Genomic DNA, 18,543 nt, shown 5'->3' with positions numbered 1-18,543 from the left:
ACAAAATCACATTAGTGGGGGGAAAAATGCCAAAATCTGAGCAAAAATGTATTTTCTGGAAAATTTGTGAACCCACTAAGGGTTAACAGATTGACTCTGTGTCGTTCAGTGGTGTGCTAACTCTTCCATTGGAAGCCATAAATGCTAAAAATGACTGCGCACATGCTGCCTGTGAAGCATATTGGATTATACAGCCCAAAAATTTGAGGATGACCTGTGTAAACATGGCAGCCTTTTTGAAATGATATCACTCAGCTCCGCCAACACATAGTAGAGTGTACGGGACAGGTCCAAACAAATAATGATGTCAATACTGAGCCCTGATTGGTTTGTGCCAAATCTAATATAGAGAATGTACGTCATGGTTTAGAACCTCCTCCAAAAGAAACTTCCCTCGTTGTTTCCACAGACATTTGAGTCTTGAATAGAAACTTCAGTTTGGTTAAAGGTCATAAACTCTGGCTTGGACGAGGCCCTCTGCTGTGTGCCTGACTGTATTTCTGCCACATGTTGGGTAAAGGAAAGAACACTCCTAATTTAAGAAGATGAAGTGAAAAACAGAGTCAGCACTTGCTTTAGTACATAAATACACGTCTGCATGCAGGTGTATGTATTCATATATATTTAACGTTATGGTTTAACGCTTGTGAAGATATGCTGCTGATGGCTGCTTGTGGTCTCTTAATTGAGACGTACCACATGGAGAACTGTATTGAAATTTAAATGATAGGTTATGGTGATTTAGTGCACGTGTGTGTTTAAGGAAGAGAGAGAAAAAGTGAGTAGTATAGAAGTACAGTATTTTGTATCGTCTGCATCAATTTCTCTCTGTCTGTCACTGCCTTTATGGCTAATGTTAGCATTCAACCACTTCCTAGCTAACATTACCATTTGATAGTATTACCCTATATGATAGGAAAGTCATAAATCAATTCTAAAATATCAATGCACATCTTGGACACATTTATTTGGAAGTGAAACGCACTGGATGTATTCGGTAACATTAGCTAGGAGGTGGCTGTATGCTAACGTTAGCTAATGGGCAATCAAATATGTTGTTTTTTCTTGAAATATGGCCCAATGTCCCACCAGATTTTTACTATCTGTCATTTTTTCAGTTGCTGATCAATCAGGAAGTGGTGAAATGATAACATTTTGTCAGATTGTCCCACATATATGATTTTCAGCTAGCTAACAGCTAACATTATCACAGCATTTGAGCCTCTCACCCTGGCAGAAGAAAATGGCCACTGTCTGAATTTGGTCAATGAAATTTGATGCAGACATTCATGGCCCAGCTCATGAATTCTAATAGCTTTGTTCATCCCTTAATGAGATTCCCATCCGCCTTAGCTGCACTTTGTGTTTGCTGTTAATTAGCAGACTAAGATAATCAGCATAGTAAACTTCAACATGCTGCTAAAGTAAAGCCTCACAGAGCTGCTAGCATGGCTGCAGTCTCTCTACCAAGAAGTAGATACTGTACATTATCAAATGTTTCATTAAACATAAACAAAACATCCCTAATTTCCACAAAGAGGCTGCCAAACATTCTTTCAAACCATAATCGGTATGAAATTGCGTACTGAGCTACTATTAGCTTGTATATCCATGAAGTTGAGCTCTAGCATGTGTTGAAATTATAATCAGTCAGTTTTAATTTACTAAAAAAAGCAGACCAAAAATGCATAACAAGCTCGTACACACACACACACACACACGCACACACACACACAAAAGGAACACAGAGTGCTCAAGACCAGGCCAACTACACCACAGAACTGGGGAACAGCTACAGCTCTGGTTTAAATCAAATCTAACAACATAAACACACACAGATATTGGACCCTGACAAAACATCATCCAACAGAGATCACGAATCTAAGTCCTGTCTACTTCAGTGACATGAACAAAATTGGGAAACCTGTCTAATCTAATGTCAACAGCTTTGTGTTTGCACAAGTGAATTGCCTTCAGCGACGAGCAATATCTTTTCTGACATTTATAGGAAGAAACTGTCAGAAGGCACAGAGGAGGAGAGGACTGAAAGTGACGACGCGGGGGTCAGAGAGGTCAAAAGTCAAGTTACTGACCCCAACAACAGGGGTCAAACTTCACAGAAAGAATGCTGCTCTGAAGGTAACCATTCAGTGCAAACAGGTGTGTCGAGGTGCTGCACACACACACAGACACACACACACACACACACACACACACGAGTAGGATTCTGACAAAAGTGGTAATTATTGGAAGGGACATTCCTGGTGCACAGTGGCTGGAGATGGCCTGGGTCAGGGAGAGGCCATCTGTGTGTGTGTAAGTGTGTGTGTGTGTGTGTGTGTGTGTGTGTGTGTGTGTGTGTAGATACTGTAGGAAAGGGTTTGTACATACAGGTCAGGATGGCCTTCCAAGCTAATTAAACCTGATACTCTGATTAAATCATGGCCAATTTCACCTCGTTATGAAGACAAGAGTCAGAGCATTCTTCACATTCTCCTCCCCTCAAATCTGGAGCTCAGCTCAGGAACATTTGGGCAATGTTCTGCTCCAGAGACACAAGCCAGATTAGGAAAAAAAAATTAAGTGCAAAAATGCTCAAGGTTTTTGCGTGTGTATATGCGTGTTGTGTGTGTATCCGCAAGACATTTCCTACATTTTCCTTTCACTGTCTGCCCATAACTCAGAACCTGCCAAAATAAGCGATTAACTGTGCTTTTTCAGCAACCACACCCAGGCAGGCAGTTACACACACACACACACACACACACACACACACTAGCTAACATTGTCTCCTGTCATCCACTTCAGCATCATCCATCAGACCACCAGAGAATGACCACGAGCACCCTCAGCAGCCCTTGGTAAACACAATCAGTAGCTGATGAGTGTAAACACTGTTGATGGTCACACCACTTGTAATTCTTATCTCAACTGTCTTCTTTACTTCCCTCAATGAATGCACATCCATCCTTCCATCCATCCAACCGTCATCTGTGTGTGTGTGTGTGTGTGTGTGTGTGTGTGTGTGTGTGTCAGTATCTGTGTGAGGACTCTTGCCAGAAGGTTGCTTCGTGTCATGAGAGCAGACATCTGTTTGATGACATCCGCCACGGCAATCAATGCTGATTGGATGTTTTTCGCCCCATCAGACTCTGATCCTACAGGTGAATTTTGTACTGATTACTGGATCCTGTCCCTTTTCTCCTCCTCCTGCACGCCTGATGAATACATGATCTTTATGTTCTGTTAGTGCCCAGTGACTGCAATTACAAATATGCTTTTCATTGCAGTTTTGTTTTTATTGTGCTGTTCTTAAAAAATAATGCCAGAATCATGCAAATAAACTAATCAAACTTAAAGGCATAGTTCAACATTTTGAGGAATGTGCTTATTTGTGGTCTTACCATAGTTAGATGAGAGGTCAATACCACTCTCATGTTCGTGTGGTAATTATTAGGTTACTGCCAGCAGCTAATTACCTTAGCTTAGCATAGAGACTGGAAGGCGGACAAACAGCTAGCAAGGAACCTCTAAAGCTCAGTCAGTGACATGTCATTTCTTGTTTGTTTAATCCATACAAAGTATGCGGTGTAAAAATTACAATTTGTGGTTTTACGGAGGTGATGTGCGAGACTAAAGTATTTCTTGGCAGAGCACATTGACTTCCTAGAGTCTTGTCATCACTGAGAGGTTATTAAGCAAAAAGCAAAGAGACCTGAGGTGCTGGTAGGTGGATTTTGTTACAATTGGATCGAGCCAGGCTCCCTCTGTTTCAAGTCTAAAAGCTTGTATTACTCTTGGCAGGAATGCGAATAACCTAATTCCCAAAATGTTGAACAGTTCCTTAAACTATTTACCTATCTAACTGTAGTACAGAATGAAATGTGTAAATGAACTATTAAACTTGTAACTTGTAAACCTGTCTCAGGTAGCTTGCCTATTTAAAAGAACATTTCCCACTAGTATGAAGGATGTTGCAACTTAAAGCAACAGAATTTAACTTTGAAGGGAGGTAATGACACATCCCTCTTGTTACAAAAAAATATTTCAACTCCCTCTTGCTCAATTCAGCACCCTTTTTTCTGCTAGTCTGACTTGGTCTGGTGTGAACATTAGCTTGTAGTGGCAAACATCAGATACATATTGATGTCATTTTGCCTGGCTGCTCTTCTCTATGTAATTTTTAATGTATTATGTAAATACATTACAGTGGTATAGTTTTTTGTCGTCGGGGTAGTCTAGGTTTGAGCACATGCAGTAGCGGCCAGCAGAAAAGGACTGGTCAGCACACTTGACTATAAAAGGCTCGATCAATTCTTGGAGGAATGTGAGGGCGCAGTTCCACTTCCTTTTGTCCCACAACTGTGGCTGTGGCGCTCCACAGTCAGCCTGTAGGAACGTCCAAAATCACATGATTGATGGGAGGGGATAATGAAAGAGGAATAAAAGACAGAAGAGAGGAATTCTGCCTTCTATTTTAGATACATCTGATGAGAAAAATCTGATTTTCTTTTTCCTCCTTTTCTTGTTTTTTGTCTTCACTGCTCTAAATCTGAACTTGATCTAACCCTTTGTTGAGCTTCTTCATTTTCTCCCTGTTTCCCTCTCCTGTTTCCTCATCCCTTTGTATTGTGAAAGTGCTGCCACACTGTGCCTTCTTTGTGGCCTAGATATGGAAGAGGCTTTTCCTGCCAATTCATGAGGAGTGACCACTGAGAGGTCAGACAGGAAGTTTAAAAGACTTCCCTCGATTCATCTCACCGCTTTAGATGTCTGTTGAAGGAAGAATGTTCTGATGTCGGTGCTCCATATTTATGAAAATTGTTTTCTGAACCTGAAGCAAAAAAGTCTGGTCTTCATTTTCCACTTTTTGTTTTTGTTTTACTCATATTCCTTTTCCAGGACATGCCTTCTCAACTGAGGATTTACCTACAGTCCCTGGTATCAGAGTTTGATTGGCTGCAAAAAGCTCAACTCACAGCATCTGGAAGAAGTGAACTTCCTCCCTGTCCAGTCAGACGTAAACGAAGATGCATGTGACATTTCTTCACATTCACACGTTTTACTTATCGTCACAGGTCTGCTGAATTGCACAGATCAGTGATGCAAAGCCTCCATGTCCTATTTTTAGTTGTTGTCCTTCCACATTCGATTTTGTACGTATTTGCATGTGCTTGCCCGCTCATCCCTAAAAACCGGGTTATTTTAAGCACCAGTCTGGATGTTTTAGCGGGGGAGGAAGCAAGAGCAGTTCCCTTTTCTTGAGTTTGTGTCTTAGGGATAAATACAAACAGACACAGCTGGGACAAACAGAGCAAGTCATCCAGTCTGCACTTTTGCCCCTTCAGGCATCTGCACAGCATTACTCAAAGCTACCAAATGTGTTGTCAGATGGTTTGATATCAAGTGATAAAAATGTCAACCAAAAGATTGACATATTTTTGCCTTTTTTGTGATGTGGAATAAAACCTCAATGACATATTCATACATTTCTCAGTTTGTTGTCCCAGAGGGTCTATCAGGGCTTTTAGTTGTGGGATTTTCTGACGTTCTTTCCTTTTCAAAGTCAGTTTGAAAATAGAGTTTCAAGAGACCATGCACCACTGACAGAAACTTTATATGGAAAGCTCATTCAGTTGTGAAAAATGTGGCTCCTGCTTGTCTAAAAAGATATTTTTTGCATCATGCATTTGGGTCAAAAGAACAACAAGAATGTCCCTTTTTTGTTTATGTAGCTGTGGTCCCTGAAAAAACACCCACTTAGCCTCTGTGTGTGTGTGTGAAGCAAGAAAATGGCAGGTTAAAGGGACACTATGTAGTTTTGGAGATATTAAAACTCAGAATTTTGATATTAGCAATATTATGGAGGCAATAATACAAACTCAGAAATATTTATCTTTTCCATAACTGAATAAACAAGCTGCTCTCAGAGGACAATAAGATCCCCAGAACACTGTTTGAAGCTAGAAAGGTGGCAGGGTCCGCCCAACATAAATAAAGTAAAACGGTATAAAACTGTGTTGTTCTTTAAAGTCAGTTTGTTTATTCAGTCATGAAAACGAAGAGAGGTTGTTTATTTCGTTTGTTTAGGCATAAAATTAAACATTCTTCCCCAAAACTAGTGCACCTTTAAAGCTCAATTTCACTAATTTCCAACATCAGACCTCTTTCAGCCTGTTTACTCTTCAGAGAGGATAAAACACCCTGGAGAACAACCTCGCAGACCTTAATGCGTAATCTTGTCTGACACACACACACAGACAGACACAGACACACACACACACGCCCAAACAGACGACAGATGTTTCAAAATACCACAGTAACAACAGCGCAGATGCAGGCTGGGAAATGCCCTGTGAGATCTTCATTGCCTCAGTACAAAGCTGCTTAAGGCTTTTAGAGCCGAAACGGGCAACAAGCTGCGATCATAACTTATACGCTGTACGATTTCTCAGGAATCAGAGAGAGGGAGAGTAAAGAAAAGGTGGCCTGTGAGCGAGGGGATGTGTTATTTTTCCTCCCTGCGTGTTTCCTCACTTGAAGTTGTGCAAGAGCTTTTTTTTTTTTTTTCCCAGCGCTGCTTTTTCTGTTCTGAACTTTGCGTCTCTTTGTAGATCAGCGTGACAGTCAGAGAGAAAGTGAGGGATTCATGTGTGGGAACTGCAGCTGGAAGGAAAAGTGCAGCTGGGAATTTTTCGCCTGGAGCGAGACAGACTGGAGTTCTGTGGCGATATAAGGCAGAGAAGAGAAAGGAGGGAGAGAAGAAGTAGAAAGAGATGACAGAGCAAAGAGGCTGACAGGAGAAGAGACAGTTTCTATAAGATGAAGGAGGAGCGATATTGGACTTTACTTAATGAGGTGGAGTGCGGAGGAGACTAGAAGATGACAGAGGGAAGGGATGTCAAGGCAAGTCACACACCCTTTTACACAAACACCTGTACATCTACACTTCTTCCTTGCTCTGCCTCTGAGTGTGTGTTTTCTCCACCCTCCTCACACTCACTCTCAGTCTACTTACCTGTCATTTGCTGATTGTGTACATACCTGCACACACAGTCTACACACAACCTCTCCACTCTCTCTCTAACACACGCACACCCTCTCTCTCCCTCTCTCGTCCTCAGAGCAGCAGGTCCCTGGAAGCAGCCAAACTGTCAGTGACTGTTGCAAACACATGCTCGTTCTCAGCTCGGCTCTCTCTTCAGTCGCTGCCAAGGAAAGAGGAGGAGGAGGAGGAGGAGGAGGTGGAGGAAGAGAAGTGAGGCTGGAAGGAACAGACTGAAACACACAGAGAAGAGAAAGAGAGAGAGAGAGACTTGGACCAAACCTCTGACTGCTTACCTCTCGCCTGCGCTGTGTGAGAGACTGGAGGCAGCCGACAAGTGATGCGTCGCACATAGTCAGGACTTTCTTCAGCTTCAGCATATTTCCTCTCTCTGTTTCAATGATGAGGAGAGACCGTCTGTTCCTAGCCGCGACCCTCACAGCCATCTTCTCCGCTGACCTTTACTTCTTCCTCCTGCCCAAGCTGCGGAGCGTGGGGCAAAGATCGGGCCACTTCTGCTCATGTGGTCCAGACAACAACCTCACCCTTCCCCGGCACGGTGGTCTCGCCACCCCACAGCTCTCCAACTGGACTTCTTTACCGCCCCTGGACATTACCACGTCTGAACCTGCAGACGGGGGCTCGAAGCTGGGGAGGCTGTTCGCTCACCCTCTGTACAACATCCAGACTCCGATGCTGGGGCCGGAGGAGAGGCTGCTGCAGGTGGAGCAGCTGATGGAGTACTACAGGAGGAAGGTGTCACGCTGGGAAAGGTCAGTTTCAGATCTAAATTTAAAACATTTAACATGTTGCTTGTTTAGTCCACAGTTGCAATGATTTTGCAACCGCTGACAAGTTACTAAATGAGAAATTTCCCGGTGTTACTCAACTTTATTGTGAAAGAAGTTCTTTTTGGCTGAAAGATCTCACTGTGAAAGCACATGTTCAAGGGGCAGGTTCACTGACATTGCGGCCAATCCTTCAGCAGACGCACACAAACACACACACATGCACGCAAACACACTTGTGCATTTGCCCATGATAACAGATGTACACCCACAGACAGACGTCAGGATGTGTAGACTATTCCATGCGTCATAAAACTCGAAATGTCGAGTGGGCCGATGGTGGCAGAGAAACCCTCACAAACATGTCACTCTGAGAACTCGCGTCTGGAGCGCTCTCTTTTTAGGTAAACAAGGATTTAAAGCCGCTGAAGCCCATCTTAATCTGTGGGAGCCGAGGCTGTCTTGGCGCGTGGGGCCGTCTGTCTATCCCGACACTGTGCACTCCCTCTGAGAGATACAGACTTTGGGCTCTTATGGTGGAAAATAAGAAGAAATATGAGCAACGGATCTCCTCCGTCTGCTGCCTTGTAGAGAAAAAAACAAAAAACAATGGATAGCCCAAAGGCGTGTTTAAGACTTGCAAAATCTTGCAACATCATCTCAACACTGCAACACCTAAAAGAGCTTTTTGACTGTTCAAATTAACAGTTCAGTTTGCTTGTTTATTAAAGTAAGTTTTGTGGGACATAATTACAATTCTTAAGTCTGAAATCATATCTCTCAGTGTAGGATGGTATTTAGAATTGTTGGTGTTAGAGGACCATGTTTCCTAAATTCATTTAGGAAAAAATCCTATGTTATGACAGGGATTTAGCTGTTACAGACCCATCCTAAGCAAAGAATTTCCTACGTTAGGAATCCTAATTTGGGATGGCATAGACCCTGTCCTAAATTCAAAATATCTGCCAAAACACACAGAAACACAGACATATTATGATTGAAAGGCTACTCAAACCTTAACTGTTGGAGAAGCTAACACATACTTTAGCCAATTGCAGATGCTTGATGGGACGAGTGCTGACTGAGGACTAAAGTTTACAGTTCTAGTCAGGATTTTGTAAGATAAATTACTTGGTCTGAGCTAAGACATGACACATCTGTGAGGTAAGGAAATGGCTTTTGTATTAAGATGGGGCTTTCCCTGTCATTGAAACTTAAAATAGGACAAGTAGTTAAGGATTCTTCTGTGATGGGACCCCTAGTCATCCTGTATTTCTGTTTCTGGCTTCCTAGCAACTGCTGCAAGAAATTAACACAGAAGCATTATTCACTTCCTCTCAATATGTCCTGTGTGACTTTGCACTCCGTGGTCTGCACTTGTATATTGTCTTGATTACCCTGATCTGTCACTTCAGCTCTGTAGGATGACAAACTCTTATTTATAGCCTCTCGCTGTATTATCTTGCTGCTTCATCCAGACCATGATGGGTGTTTGTTTGGGTTGGGAGATGACCGTCCCACTCAGAGCGGTCAGCTCTGGCGATGTGGTGCACCCTCTCACCGCAGACATATTTGTTTTGGACTCAGGTTATACTTGCTCAGGCTTTAAGTGTAGCAGAGAGCAGAGTAGGCTGTGGAAATTCAGAATTTTCTTACAAATTCTGCTTTTAAAGTCAATAGAAATAAAACTGGGCTACAGGGGGTACATTGGCAAATAAAACAGTATGTATAACACATTTATTTAATATCTGTGTCCTCATGTAGTTCCTCATATCCTCTTCTGTTTTGAACACATTCTTGCGAGACCTGCTGTGAAGAAAACCTGTTGAATGCACTTTGCCACAGATTTCTGGCACCAAGTACGCTCCAAATCTGTGGTCTTTCCAAAATAAAACACTGCCTTCACAAAATGTTGTTAGAAGTTTTGCCCAAGCAGTGGATTTCTTTTTTTTTTTACTTGGCAATCCAGGTTTAGCAACACCACAGCCAGAGAGCACTAGTCTCTTTCAGTCGGCAACCTCATTGTTGTTTATGTAACACTCATTCAAAATGTATGAGCACTTTCGCATCCCGACTGTTAACCTCTGCTTGGCCGCTCACTCCTTAGGCATATGAAGGCCTACAGCGAGGCGGCAGCTGTGTCCAACATCACTGTGACCGAACATGAAGTGACCTTTGACCCCGACGCAAGCTGGGTGAAGTTTCACCTAGGAATAAACCGCTTTGCTCTGTACTCCCGCGAAGACCCTGCCATCCCACAACTCCTCAAGGAGATGCAGAGCATGACGGTCGTCAGCGCAGGTGATGGGTTAATAGATGGGGTTTAAAGGAGACATATTATGCTCATTTTCAGGTTCATAATTTTGTTTTCGTTTACTACTAGAATAGGTTTACATGCTTTAGTGCTCAAAAAACATATCAGTTTTCTCATACTGTCCAGTGCAGCAGCTCTGTATTGCCCCTCTGTCTGAAACACTCTCTTTAAGTCCCCCTCCCCTCCCGCATACACAGTCTGCTCTGATTGGTCAGCTCACACATGCCTGACCCAGCACTGCTAAAGCCAACAAAACTAGAATTACACCACCATATCTTAAATCAAAATTAAGGCCACGTTTCCTATAAATATCCTATATTCCTCTAATTTCCCACTAGCTTTTAACATTTTAAATTTGGAGAAACTTTACAGCACAGGAAGCAATAATCTGTTGTGCTGTAAAGTAAAAGAGCAGTTTTCTGACTTGGTGAACATTGTCTTCGATTGCAGAGCCTGGTAAAATGGTAATATTCTTGCTATGTGTGTTGTGGTGTTGAACTATTGACATTGTATTGCTACATGTAATCGTTTTATGGTGATAAATGTGTGCTAAATTACAAGCTAACAAACATTATCTCTTACAGATTACACTCAAGATGAGAAAGCCCTGAAAGGAGCATGTGATTGTACCCAAGGTATGGTGCATTAACCGCTGAATCAAATGAGGCTTCTATATCTGTTCAGGGTTTTAAGTTCCTTATCTCATATTTTTTGTGTACAGCATGTAACAGCATGATTGTTCGATCTCTGACTGGCCCCCTTTGTTTATCTCCTTTTGTTCTTCTCTTTTCCTTTGCTGTGCTCAGTGGTACTGTCAGAGACAAACACACTGCTGCCTTTGTGATAGAGAGGATTTTGTTTGCATTTGGCACCAAAATTACGATTCGTCGGTCTGTATGAGACTCTTGCTCTGGGGCAGGAAAAAAAACAGGCGTTTGTTCGCGTTCAAAGGCAGAGCTCTTAATTAAATGTCTTCATGCTCTGAGGGAAGCCACCGTTTCCAGCGCTTCAACCTACAAGCCCGCCTCCACCTACTCTGTCTCCCAGCTATACCGCTGAGCAGCACGCAAGGCAGAGCTGCCAATGGACAAATGGATAACTGAAAGAGCTACTTTTGATAGATGTTATTGTAGCAAGAAACTAACAGATAAGATGGATGGAGGAGTGATGCAGCTAGCTGTTGGCTAATTGGTTACCAAGTGCATATGTAACGGCTGTAATGTAATTTTTCATGCAGAAATATAGAATTTAAAGGGGCGCTGTGTAGTTTCGAATTATAATATTTACAATATTAATGAGGTAATAATTTTTATTTTTTTTTCCATAACTGAATAAACAAGCTGTTCTCAGAGGAAAATACGGATCCCCAGAACACCGTTTGAAGCTAGAAAGGTGGCAGGGTCCGCCACATATAAACAAAGTAAAACAGTATGAAGTTGTGTTGTCCTTTAAGGTCACTTTGTTTGTTTAAAAAATCTGTCAATGAAGATCTTTCTCTTCTGATTAATATGTCTCCCCCAAAACTACATAGTGCACCTTTAAAGATCATTTGGCAAAATGAGCTCAGATTTTTTTGGGATTTTCAGTCTTTCACGTTTGCTTGTTTGTATATATATTTCTTGGAGCAATGCACACTGCTCTTTCACACTTTCTGTGCTGTTTGTGCCTCACCAGCACAGCGAGGTGGCTGACCACGCAAACATCATTTGATGCCAAGAAGAAATGCAACAAAACAATCCCGTCCCGCTGGTTTAAATTCCACCTCAAAAGACTTGCTCGTTATTTCAGTAACCAAAGAAAGACAGCGTTCAACGGCAACAAGGACTGTTTATGTTCCTCTTTCATTCATGTCCACAAAAAAGGCGTGATTGTAAACGTTGAAACGATTGTTAACTATTAATAACCCTGGAGTTTCACAGAGCGCAGCAGGGGGGAGGCGTGTGTGTGGTTAGCTTGGCCTACTGCTGTGACATAATATGCAGACAGACACAGAGAGAGGAACGCAAGTCTACTGAGAGAGCAGTGCGCAAGCTGTGTGACCAACCCCCAATTACTTTATCACAGGGAACAGGCAGATAGAGAAAATATTCCAGTTTGAGCTGGTCTCGGGAGCACTGAGCTAAAAAACCAAACATTGACTCAGTAAGCGGATGGTCAGAGTTTACCTGTCAAGCTCAGAAGTTGACACAGGGTGTACGTTTCTACATAACCTAAAGCAAACGTGTGATAAAAAGTTGATTCGTATCAACTAGTACCTAACCATCTAATGTGTCCTTTTCTGTCCGTCTCCCTGCTCTAGTTGTGAAGCCCAGTGGACATCACCTGAAATTGGCTCTGAAGATGCAAAACTTTGCTAAAGCTATGTTCAAACCAATGAGGTGAGGACCGAATCCACGGTCGATGAGCACCAAACATTATCATCTGACATCTGACGAGTCCATGAAATCTTTATAAAATGTTAGGTTACATAAGATTATATTACACTATGTTATCTCAGGGCATGTCCTGTGTTAATTTACGTCAGGCTAAATCATATAGTATCTGTTAAAATGACAGTATTTGACATGTTGATTATATACTACAGACAGCTTGATCACTGTGTACGTCTTGTATGTGTATGTGTGTGTTTGTCAGGCAGCAGAGGGACGAGGAGACTCCAGAAGACTTCTTCTACTTTGTTGACTTCCAGAGACACAATGCAGAGATCGCTGCCTTCCACCTGGACAGGTGAAAAAAAGCCCTCCTCTAACGTTCTTTATAACTTCATTGTTTTCCTGTTCTACTGTTGTCTCTGTTATACTCTGTGGATTTATACGGCAGCGGTGCTTCTGGGTAATTTTAGGTTTTGTTGCACATCTGTCATTTTATTGCCCCCGGTTATGGTTCTGCTCCATACTGACGTGCTACGAATGCTTATCTTTAGGCTCTGTATGTTAAAGGCACCATCTGTGATGCAAATGTAAAACTTAAAACAGCAAGTAAAAATGCAAGTAAAAAAAGCTATTAATAGTTTCTAATGGTGTTAAATTTTGGAGCACTTGTAGGGATGTAGGCTGAAGCAGGGACGGCCATGTTGGTCTGTAGGTCCACCACTTTGGACTAGGCTGAAATATCTCAACAATGAATGGATGGATTGCCTTCCAGAGGATGAATCCTGATTTTTCCTCCAGCACTACCACAAGATTAAAGGAGTTCACCAGAAAATGAAAATTCTGTCATTATCTACTCATCCTCATGCAGATGGAAAGTCAGGTGAAGTTTCGTAGTCCACACAACATTTCTGGAGCTTCACAGCAAAACAGCATTTCAGCTTCTTGGGGCTTCCAGAGACTTGGAGATGGTCATTTTATTCACATTTAAAAACACGTCCCCTTCTACTTTAGTTGTTTCAGAGAATGCTGCAACACCGTGTACAAGTTTTTCAGTCCGCAAAACATTTCTGGAGCTTCACATCCAGAAATGTTTTGTGAACTACAAAACTTCACCCAACTTTCCCTCAGCATGGAGGTGAGTAGATAATGACTGAATTTTCATTTTGGGGGGAACTTATCCTTTAATATTTGTGGTTTTGAGTGAAATATCTCAATAATTATAGGATGGATTGCCGTTCACGGTAACTTTGGTAATTCACTTACCTTTTATTTAGTGTCAAATCCCTCCAAAACTAACAACATTCCCATCATCCTCAGCTGTACTTTGTGTTTAGTACTCGCAATTATAAGCATATTAATACGCTTAACGTAAATGGTGAACATGGTGAATATTGCCTGCTTTGCATCAGCATGTTAGCATGGTGACGCTAGCATTTAGCCCAAAGCACTGCTGTGCCAAAGTACAGCCTCAAACTGTCATGAGCATGGCTGTAAACTGTTAGTGTTGTTGAAATTTATATCGTAAGAAATCACGGATATGATCAAAAACATTCTTATTTATTATGTCTCAGAGGAGCAATGATGAAATTAGATTGTAATCTTCAGAAACAGAGAGAAACACTCTTGTAGAAACGCAACGTCGTTGAGCAGAAACTAAAAACAATCATCAACAAAAAGACATAAATTAAAATGACAGCTCCTGGTGCCAACACATGAACCACCAAGCCTACACAAAGATTACAACATGTGTGCCCAGCCCAGGATTTCCAAACTAGCTGATCAGCAGAAACCACAGACTGTGGACAAACACGAGAACACACTCACGTCTGCGAGTAGTCGCACATTAGCTGAGGTGAGGTGATTCACTCTCATCTGAGCTAGACAGTATCATTAAGAAGCCACACACAATGATAAGTCATCACTTCACCACACAAAACAGGAAAACTAGAGGAGTGGCACGTCAACAACTCTGTTCCACACAGTTGTAATTATACGTGGATCTGTTCGTATTTAAACATCTATTAGCTTTTAAAAAGTATTAACAGACAGACAGATCATGTCTCTGCTCTCTCCAATTTTTAATTTGAAATAGTGTGTTTTTAATCTGTGGCAGTGTGTCGTCTCTCCCTGTTGTGTCTGTGTTGGCTGCCAGAAGCCCTTATCATTATCGCTCGCAATCAGCAGTTGGGGAATGCTGATGATTTGATAAACAGCTATTCCGCTTCACACACTGATTGTTGTTTGATTACTGTTTGTGAGACATGACTGAAATATGGCCCTCAGGGAGGCACAAGCCCTTGATAGTGCTCATGAACCCAGCCAGCTAAATTATACAGCATGGAGACTTACAATAAGGTACATTCATTGATAAGAATCAGGGAGAAAAAAGAACCATGGGCTCAGGTGAAACGAGGTGAGAAGACAGAGATTAAGATAGCATCATCTTCAGAGGGGTTCACATTACATTTACAGTGGATTTATTCAGGCATGAACTGTGTGAACTGTAAACTTTTCTTTACACATGAAATCAAGGTTGTTTAAAGGGATTTTCCTCTGAATCTCATCAAACTTTTTCTTTAGGATCCTGGACTTCCGGAGGGTCCCGCCGGTGGCTGGCAGGCTGGTGAACGTCTCAGGAGAAGTCCTCCAAGTCACCCACAACGAAGACCTACGCGCCGTCTTCTTCACCTCACCAGGTGAAGAGCTAGCACTCCTCTTTGAAAGGAATATTTTTTTTTTTCCCCGTTTAATTTTTTATCGTTATGCCAAACAATTATAAAATTAAGTTGTAGTTTTTATCCCTGGCAATGGGTCCAGCATTAAGCCCATGTTCAGGAACAAGATGCCTGTGTAGTCTATTTCATGACAAAATTAGGTGGCCAATATCAGAGTTTTAGAGTTTATCTATGTCCAAGGGTCAGTTCACCAAAAATCAAAAATAAATCTTTTTCCTCTCACCTGTAGCACTATTCATCCATCTAGATTTTTTTGGGTGTGAATTGTCGAGTTTTGGAGATATTCGGCCGCAGAGATGTCTGCCTTTTTTCGGATATAATCAAATTAGATGGCACTCAAAGCGACAAAAAATCCATTTGATTGACCCGTTTACTAAAGATTTCGCACAGGCCTTGTTGTGAGCAGTTTTTCATACGCACTATTTTCTTTCTTCTGAACTGCACCTGCCAATCATATCATTGCACAGAAGGTAAGCGTGCATCTACTCATGGACAAGAGGCTCGCTAACTAAGCTAACTAAAGTTACAGCTCAGCGGAGGTGGACACCATCAATGTTAATATACAGCGATATTCCAGAGTAGTCAGATATCTTGCAGTGAACTGTCCCTTTAATACCTACTGTAGGCCTATGTCCCTATATCTTTGCAAGCAATGCAGATTAAACCGAAGACTATCCATGACTAATTTCTGTTCTGGTTTGATGTTTTACGGCTGCCAACACAGTAAACAGTTGGCTGGAAATGCAGAGCTGATCAGAAGCCATGTAATTGTATTTGAGCAGGAAACTCATTTTGTATTCCACTATTTTGCTCAACAGCGAACAACACGTGTTTCTTTGCCAAGTGCCTGTACGTGTGCAAGACGGAGTATGCAGTGTGCGGGAGCCCAGACCTGCTGGAGGGCTCCCTGTCCGCCTACCTGCCCGGCCTCAGCATCGCCCCACGCATTTCGATCCCCAACCCCTGGATACGCTCGTATACCTTCGCCGGACGAGAAGAGTAAGAGCTCAGCCTCTGTACACTTTTTATTTTATAAAACAATACTTGATAAACTGTTTTCTTGTCTGGCTCAGTGGGAAGATTTACTGTCAAGTCTTATGACTATAATCCGACTGCGGTTGACACTGTTGGTGGCCTCCAGTCAAATTCTAGTGTTTTCACAATAAAATAAAAGACCAGATTTCCCCATAAATCCTGTTGATGCTGAATCAAATTGGATGTTTACCTCTTTGGTCAGACTTTTCCACTTAAGGATGAAAGAGGTAGAATAGTGATCTTTTTTAATGTTTCCCTTTCTGTCTTTGTGGATGGTGTCGTCCACTATTTTTGAAACTTGTGGGGTCAATTTGTACCAGACTTCCTGTTTTGCACCATAAATCTGCTTGAACAGGTTTTTCATGAAATCCAACTCAGTGGCCGCAGAGATGTCCTTCTCTTGAATATAATTAACTATGACCTGGTTACTGAAGTCAGCATGATGTGAAAGCGAGATATCAGCATCATGTCAGAGTGATGTCATTTTAAACACTGTTTTCTTCATCTGATCAAAAATAACATCCAAACACAGTAAACAGTTTCTGGGTGAGGACTCTGAATGATTTCATTGTTGTTTTAAAGGTGGGAAGTGAATCCTTTCTTCTGTGACACCATAAAGCAGCTGTATCCCTATAACTCAGGCAACAGGCTCCTCAACATCATAGACATGTCCATCTTCGACTTCCTCATAAGTATTTTACACCACTACCTACTGCTATTATCTACTATTCACATAAGCAAGAGAAACTTTTCCCGTCTTTCATTTCATTTCTGTAAAGTGTTCGGCCTTACCTTACAGGCAACATGGACAGGCACCACTATGAGATTTTTACCAAATTTGGGGACGAAGGATTCCTTCTCCACTTGGACAATGCCAGAGGGTGAGACAAAAACACCACAGAACATTAGATATAATTACTGTGATGTTATGCTTTGTGGTTTCATTTCTGTATTTTTGTCTTGTGCTCAGGTTTGGGAAGCACTCTCAAGATGAGATGTCCATCCTGGCTCCACTGTCTCAGTGCTGCATGTAAGTGAATTGTTATACAGAGAAGTTTGGACATCTGGTGTCGTTTTTTAAGACATTTTTGGACGAAAATGACTTTCTCCTCTCTCCCTCCTCAGGATAAAGCGCTCCACACTGGTGCGTCTCCAGCTCCTGGCCCGACCGGAGTACAGGCTCAGCGACGTGATGAGGGAGTCCCTGGAGGGAGACCCATTGCGTCCCATCCTGACAGAGCCCCACCTCTTAGCGCTGGACCGCAGGTTACAGAAGGTCCTCGGCGTGGTGCAGCGCTGCGTCCGGAGGCTGGGCGAAGCCGAGGTGATCACCAAGGACTTTGTCAAATCCACAGCGAGACCTCAGGCTGCCACAGAGAAGAAAAAGGTCAGGTAACAGAGGATGATCGCTCCTCCTCCTCCTCCTGGGAAGTAGCAAGACTTCATGATGAAGTGCAGAAGAAGGTGGTTTCGATTTAAGGAACAAGCCATAAATGGAAGACGCTGTGAAATCTTCAAGAGGGGCTTGTCAGAGAAGGAAGGAATCTCTTTGTGGAGGTTCAGAACATGAATCACTGCCGGCCTCAAATTCCTATCACAGAGGGAGACTTTAGCTTTATTTCCTTTTGTTTCTCTCATGCTCATAAATTCATTTTAGGACAGGAATCTAATTTTTCATGTGCACTCACCTTCAGGAATACATTAAATGTCAGCCCTTAGAGGATCAAAAACAACCACTGAAAGAGTAAAAAGCAAAGCAGCAACAGTATCAGGGAATATTTCTGAGATACATGAAGCCATAGCTAATATTTATTAAGGATTAAGGAAAGAAAGTTTTGGGTGTCCATGTTATATTAAAATAATTAAATAAAGATATTTTATGTGATGGCATGGTGCAAGTTTTGATTGTAGTTATCACCTGTAAGAAACAGACATTTTTGTGTGTTTGTGTGTGTGTTAGAGAGAGAGAGAGACAGAAAAGTGCTACCTATAAAACAGCCATTTAGTTTACTCCACCCCACTTTCCAGACTTGTAATCCTTCTGTCTCATCAGAGTGTTTAAACAGCTTTACGACTTCACCGTCAACCAAAACAGGCTCAGACAGAAATTGCTAACCTAAAGCATCTGAGAAATATATGTTCTCCTAACCGTATAAATCTGTGAATGAGTTTTCGTCTGCAAACATGTCTGAGCGCCTGCCGTTGTTCTCATCCGACAAACCTGACTCGTTCCAGCTCTCTTTTTGATGTAAAG

The 18,543-nt window shown here is 42.1% G+C and overlaps 1 protein-coding gene and 1 long non-coding RNA gene across 3 annotated transcripts; both read left to right on the top strand.

Moving 5' to 3' along the window:
• Window positions 1-2,827: 2,827 nt before the first annotated feature.
• On the top strand, window positions 2,828-5,401 carry LOC141015538 (uncharacterized). Its single transcript, XR_012180560.1, has 3 exons — window positions 2,828-2,861; window positions 3,037-3,164; window positions 4,903-5,401. It is a non-coding gene; the product is annotated as an uncharacterized lncRNA (long non-coding RNA).
• Window positions 5,402-6,242: 841 nt separating this feature from the next.
• Window positions 6,243-18,174, top strand: fam20a (FAM20A golgi associated secretory pathway pseudokinase). 2 transcript variants are annotated; one of them, XM_073489656.1, is made up of 12 exons: window positions 6,243-6,906; window positions 7,130-7,818; window positions 9,941-10,134; window positions 10,732-10,782; window positions 12,447-12,525; window positions 12,782-12,874; window positions 15,100-15,215; window positions 16,073-16,253; window positions 16,872-16,981; window positions 17,089-17,170; window positions 17,260-17,319; window positions 17,415-18,174. In XM_073489656.1, exons 2-12 carry the CDS (start codon window positions 7,445-7,447, stop codon window positions 17,683-17,685), a joined length of 1,611 nt encoding a protein of 536 aa, XP_073345757.1. In that variant the 5' UTR covers window positions 6,243-6,906; window positions 7,130-7,444; the 3' UTR covers window positions 17,686-18,174. The 2 variants fall into 2 exon arrangements, with proteins under 2 accessions (XP_073345757.1, XP_073345755.1); XM_073489654.1 differs by having other exon boundaries at window positions 6,244-6,906; window positions 7,125-7,818.
• The last annotated feature ends 369 nt before the right edge of the window (window positions 18,175-18,543 follow it).

This window comes from Pagrus major, chromosome 20 (genome assembly GCF_040436345.1).
Source record: "Pagrus major chromosome 20, Pma_NU_1.0".
In the NCBI taxonomy this organism is placed as follows: domain Eukaryota; kingdom Metazoa; phylum Chordata; class Actinopteri; order Spariformes; family Sparidae; genus Pagrus; species Pagrus major.
The sequence above is the reverse complement of the archived record's forward strand: the minus strand, read 5'-3'. Positions and strand labels throughout refer to the sequence as shown.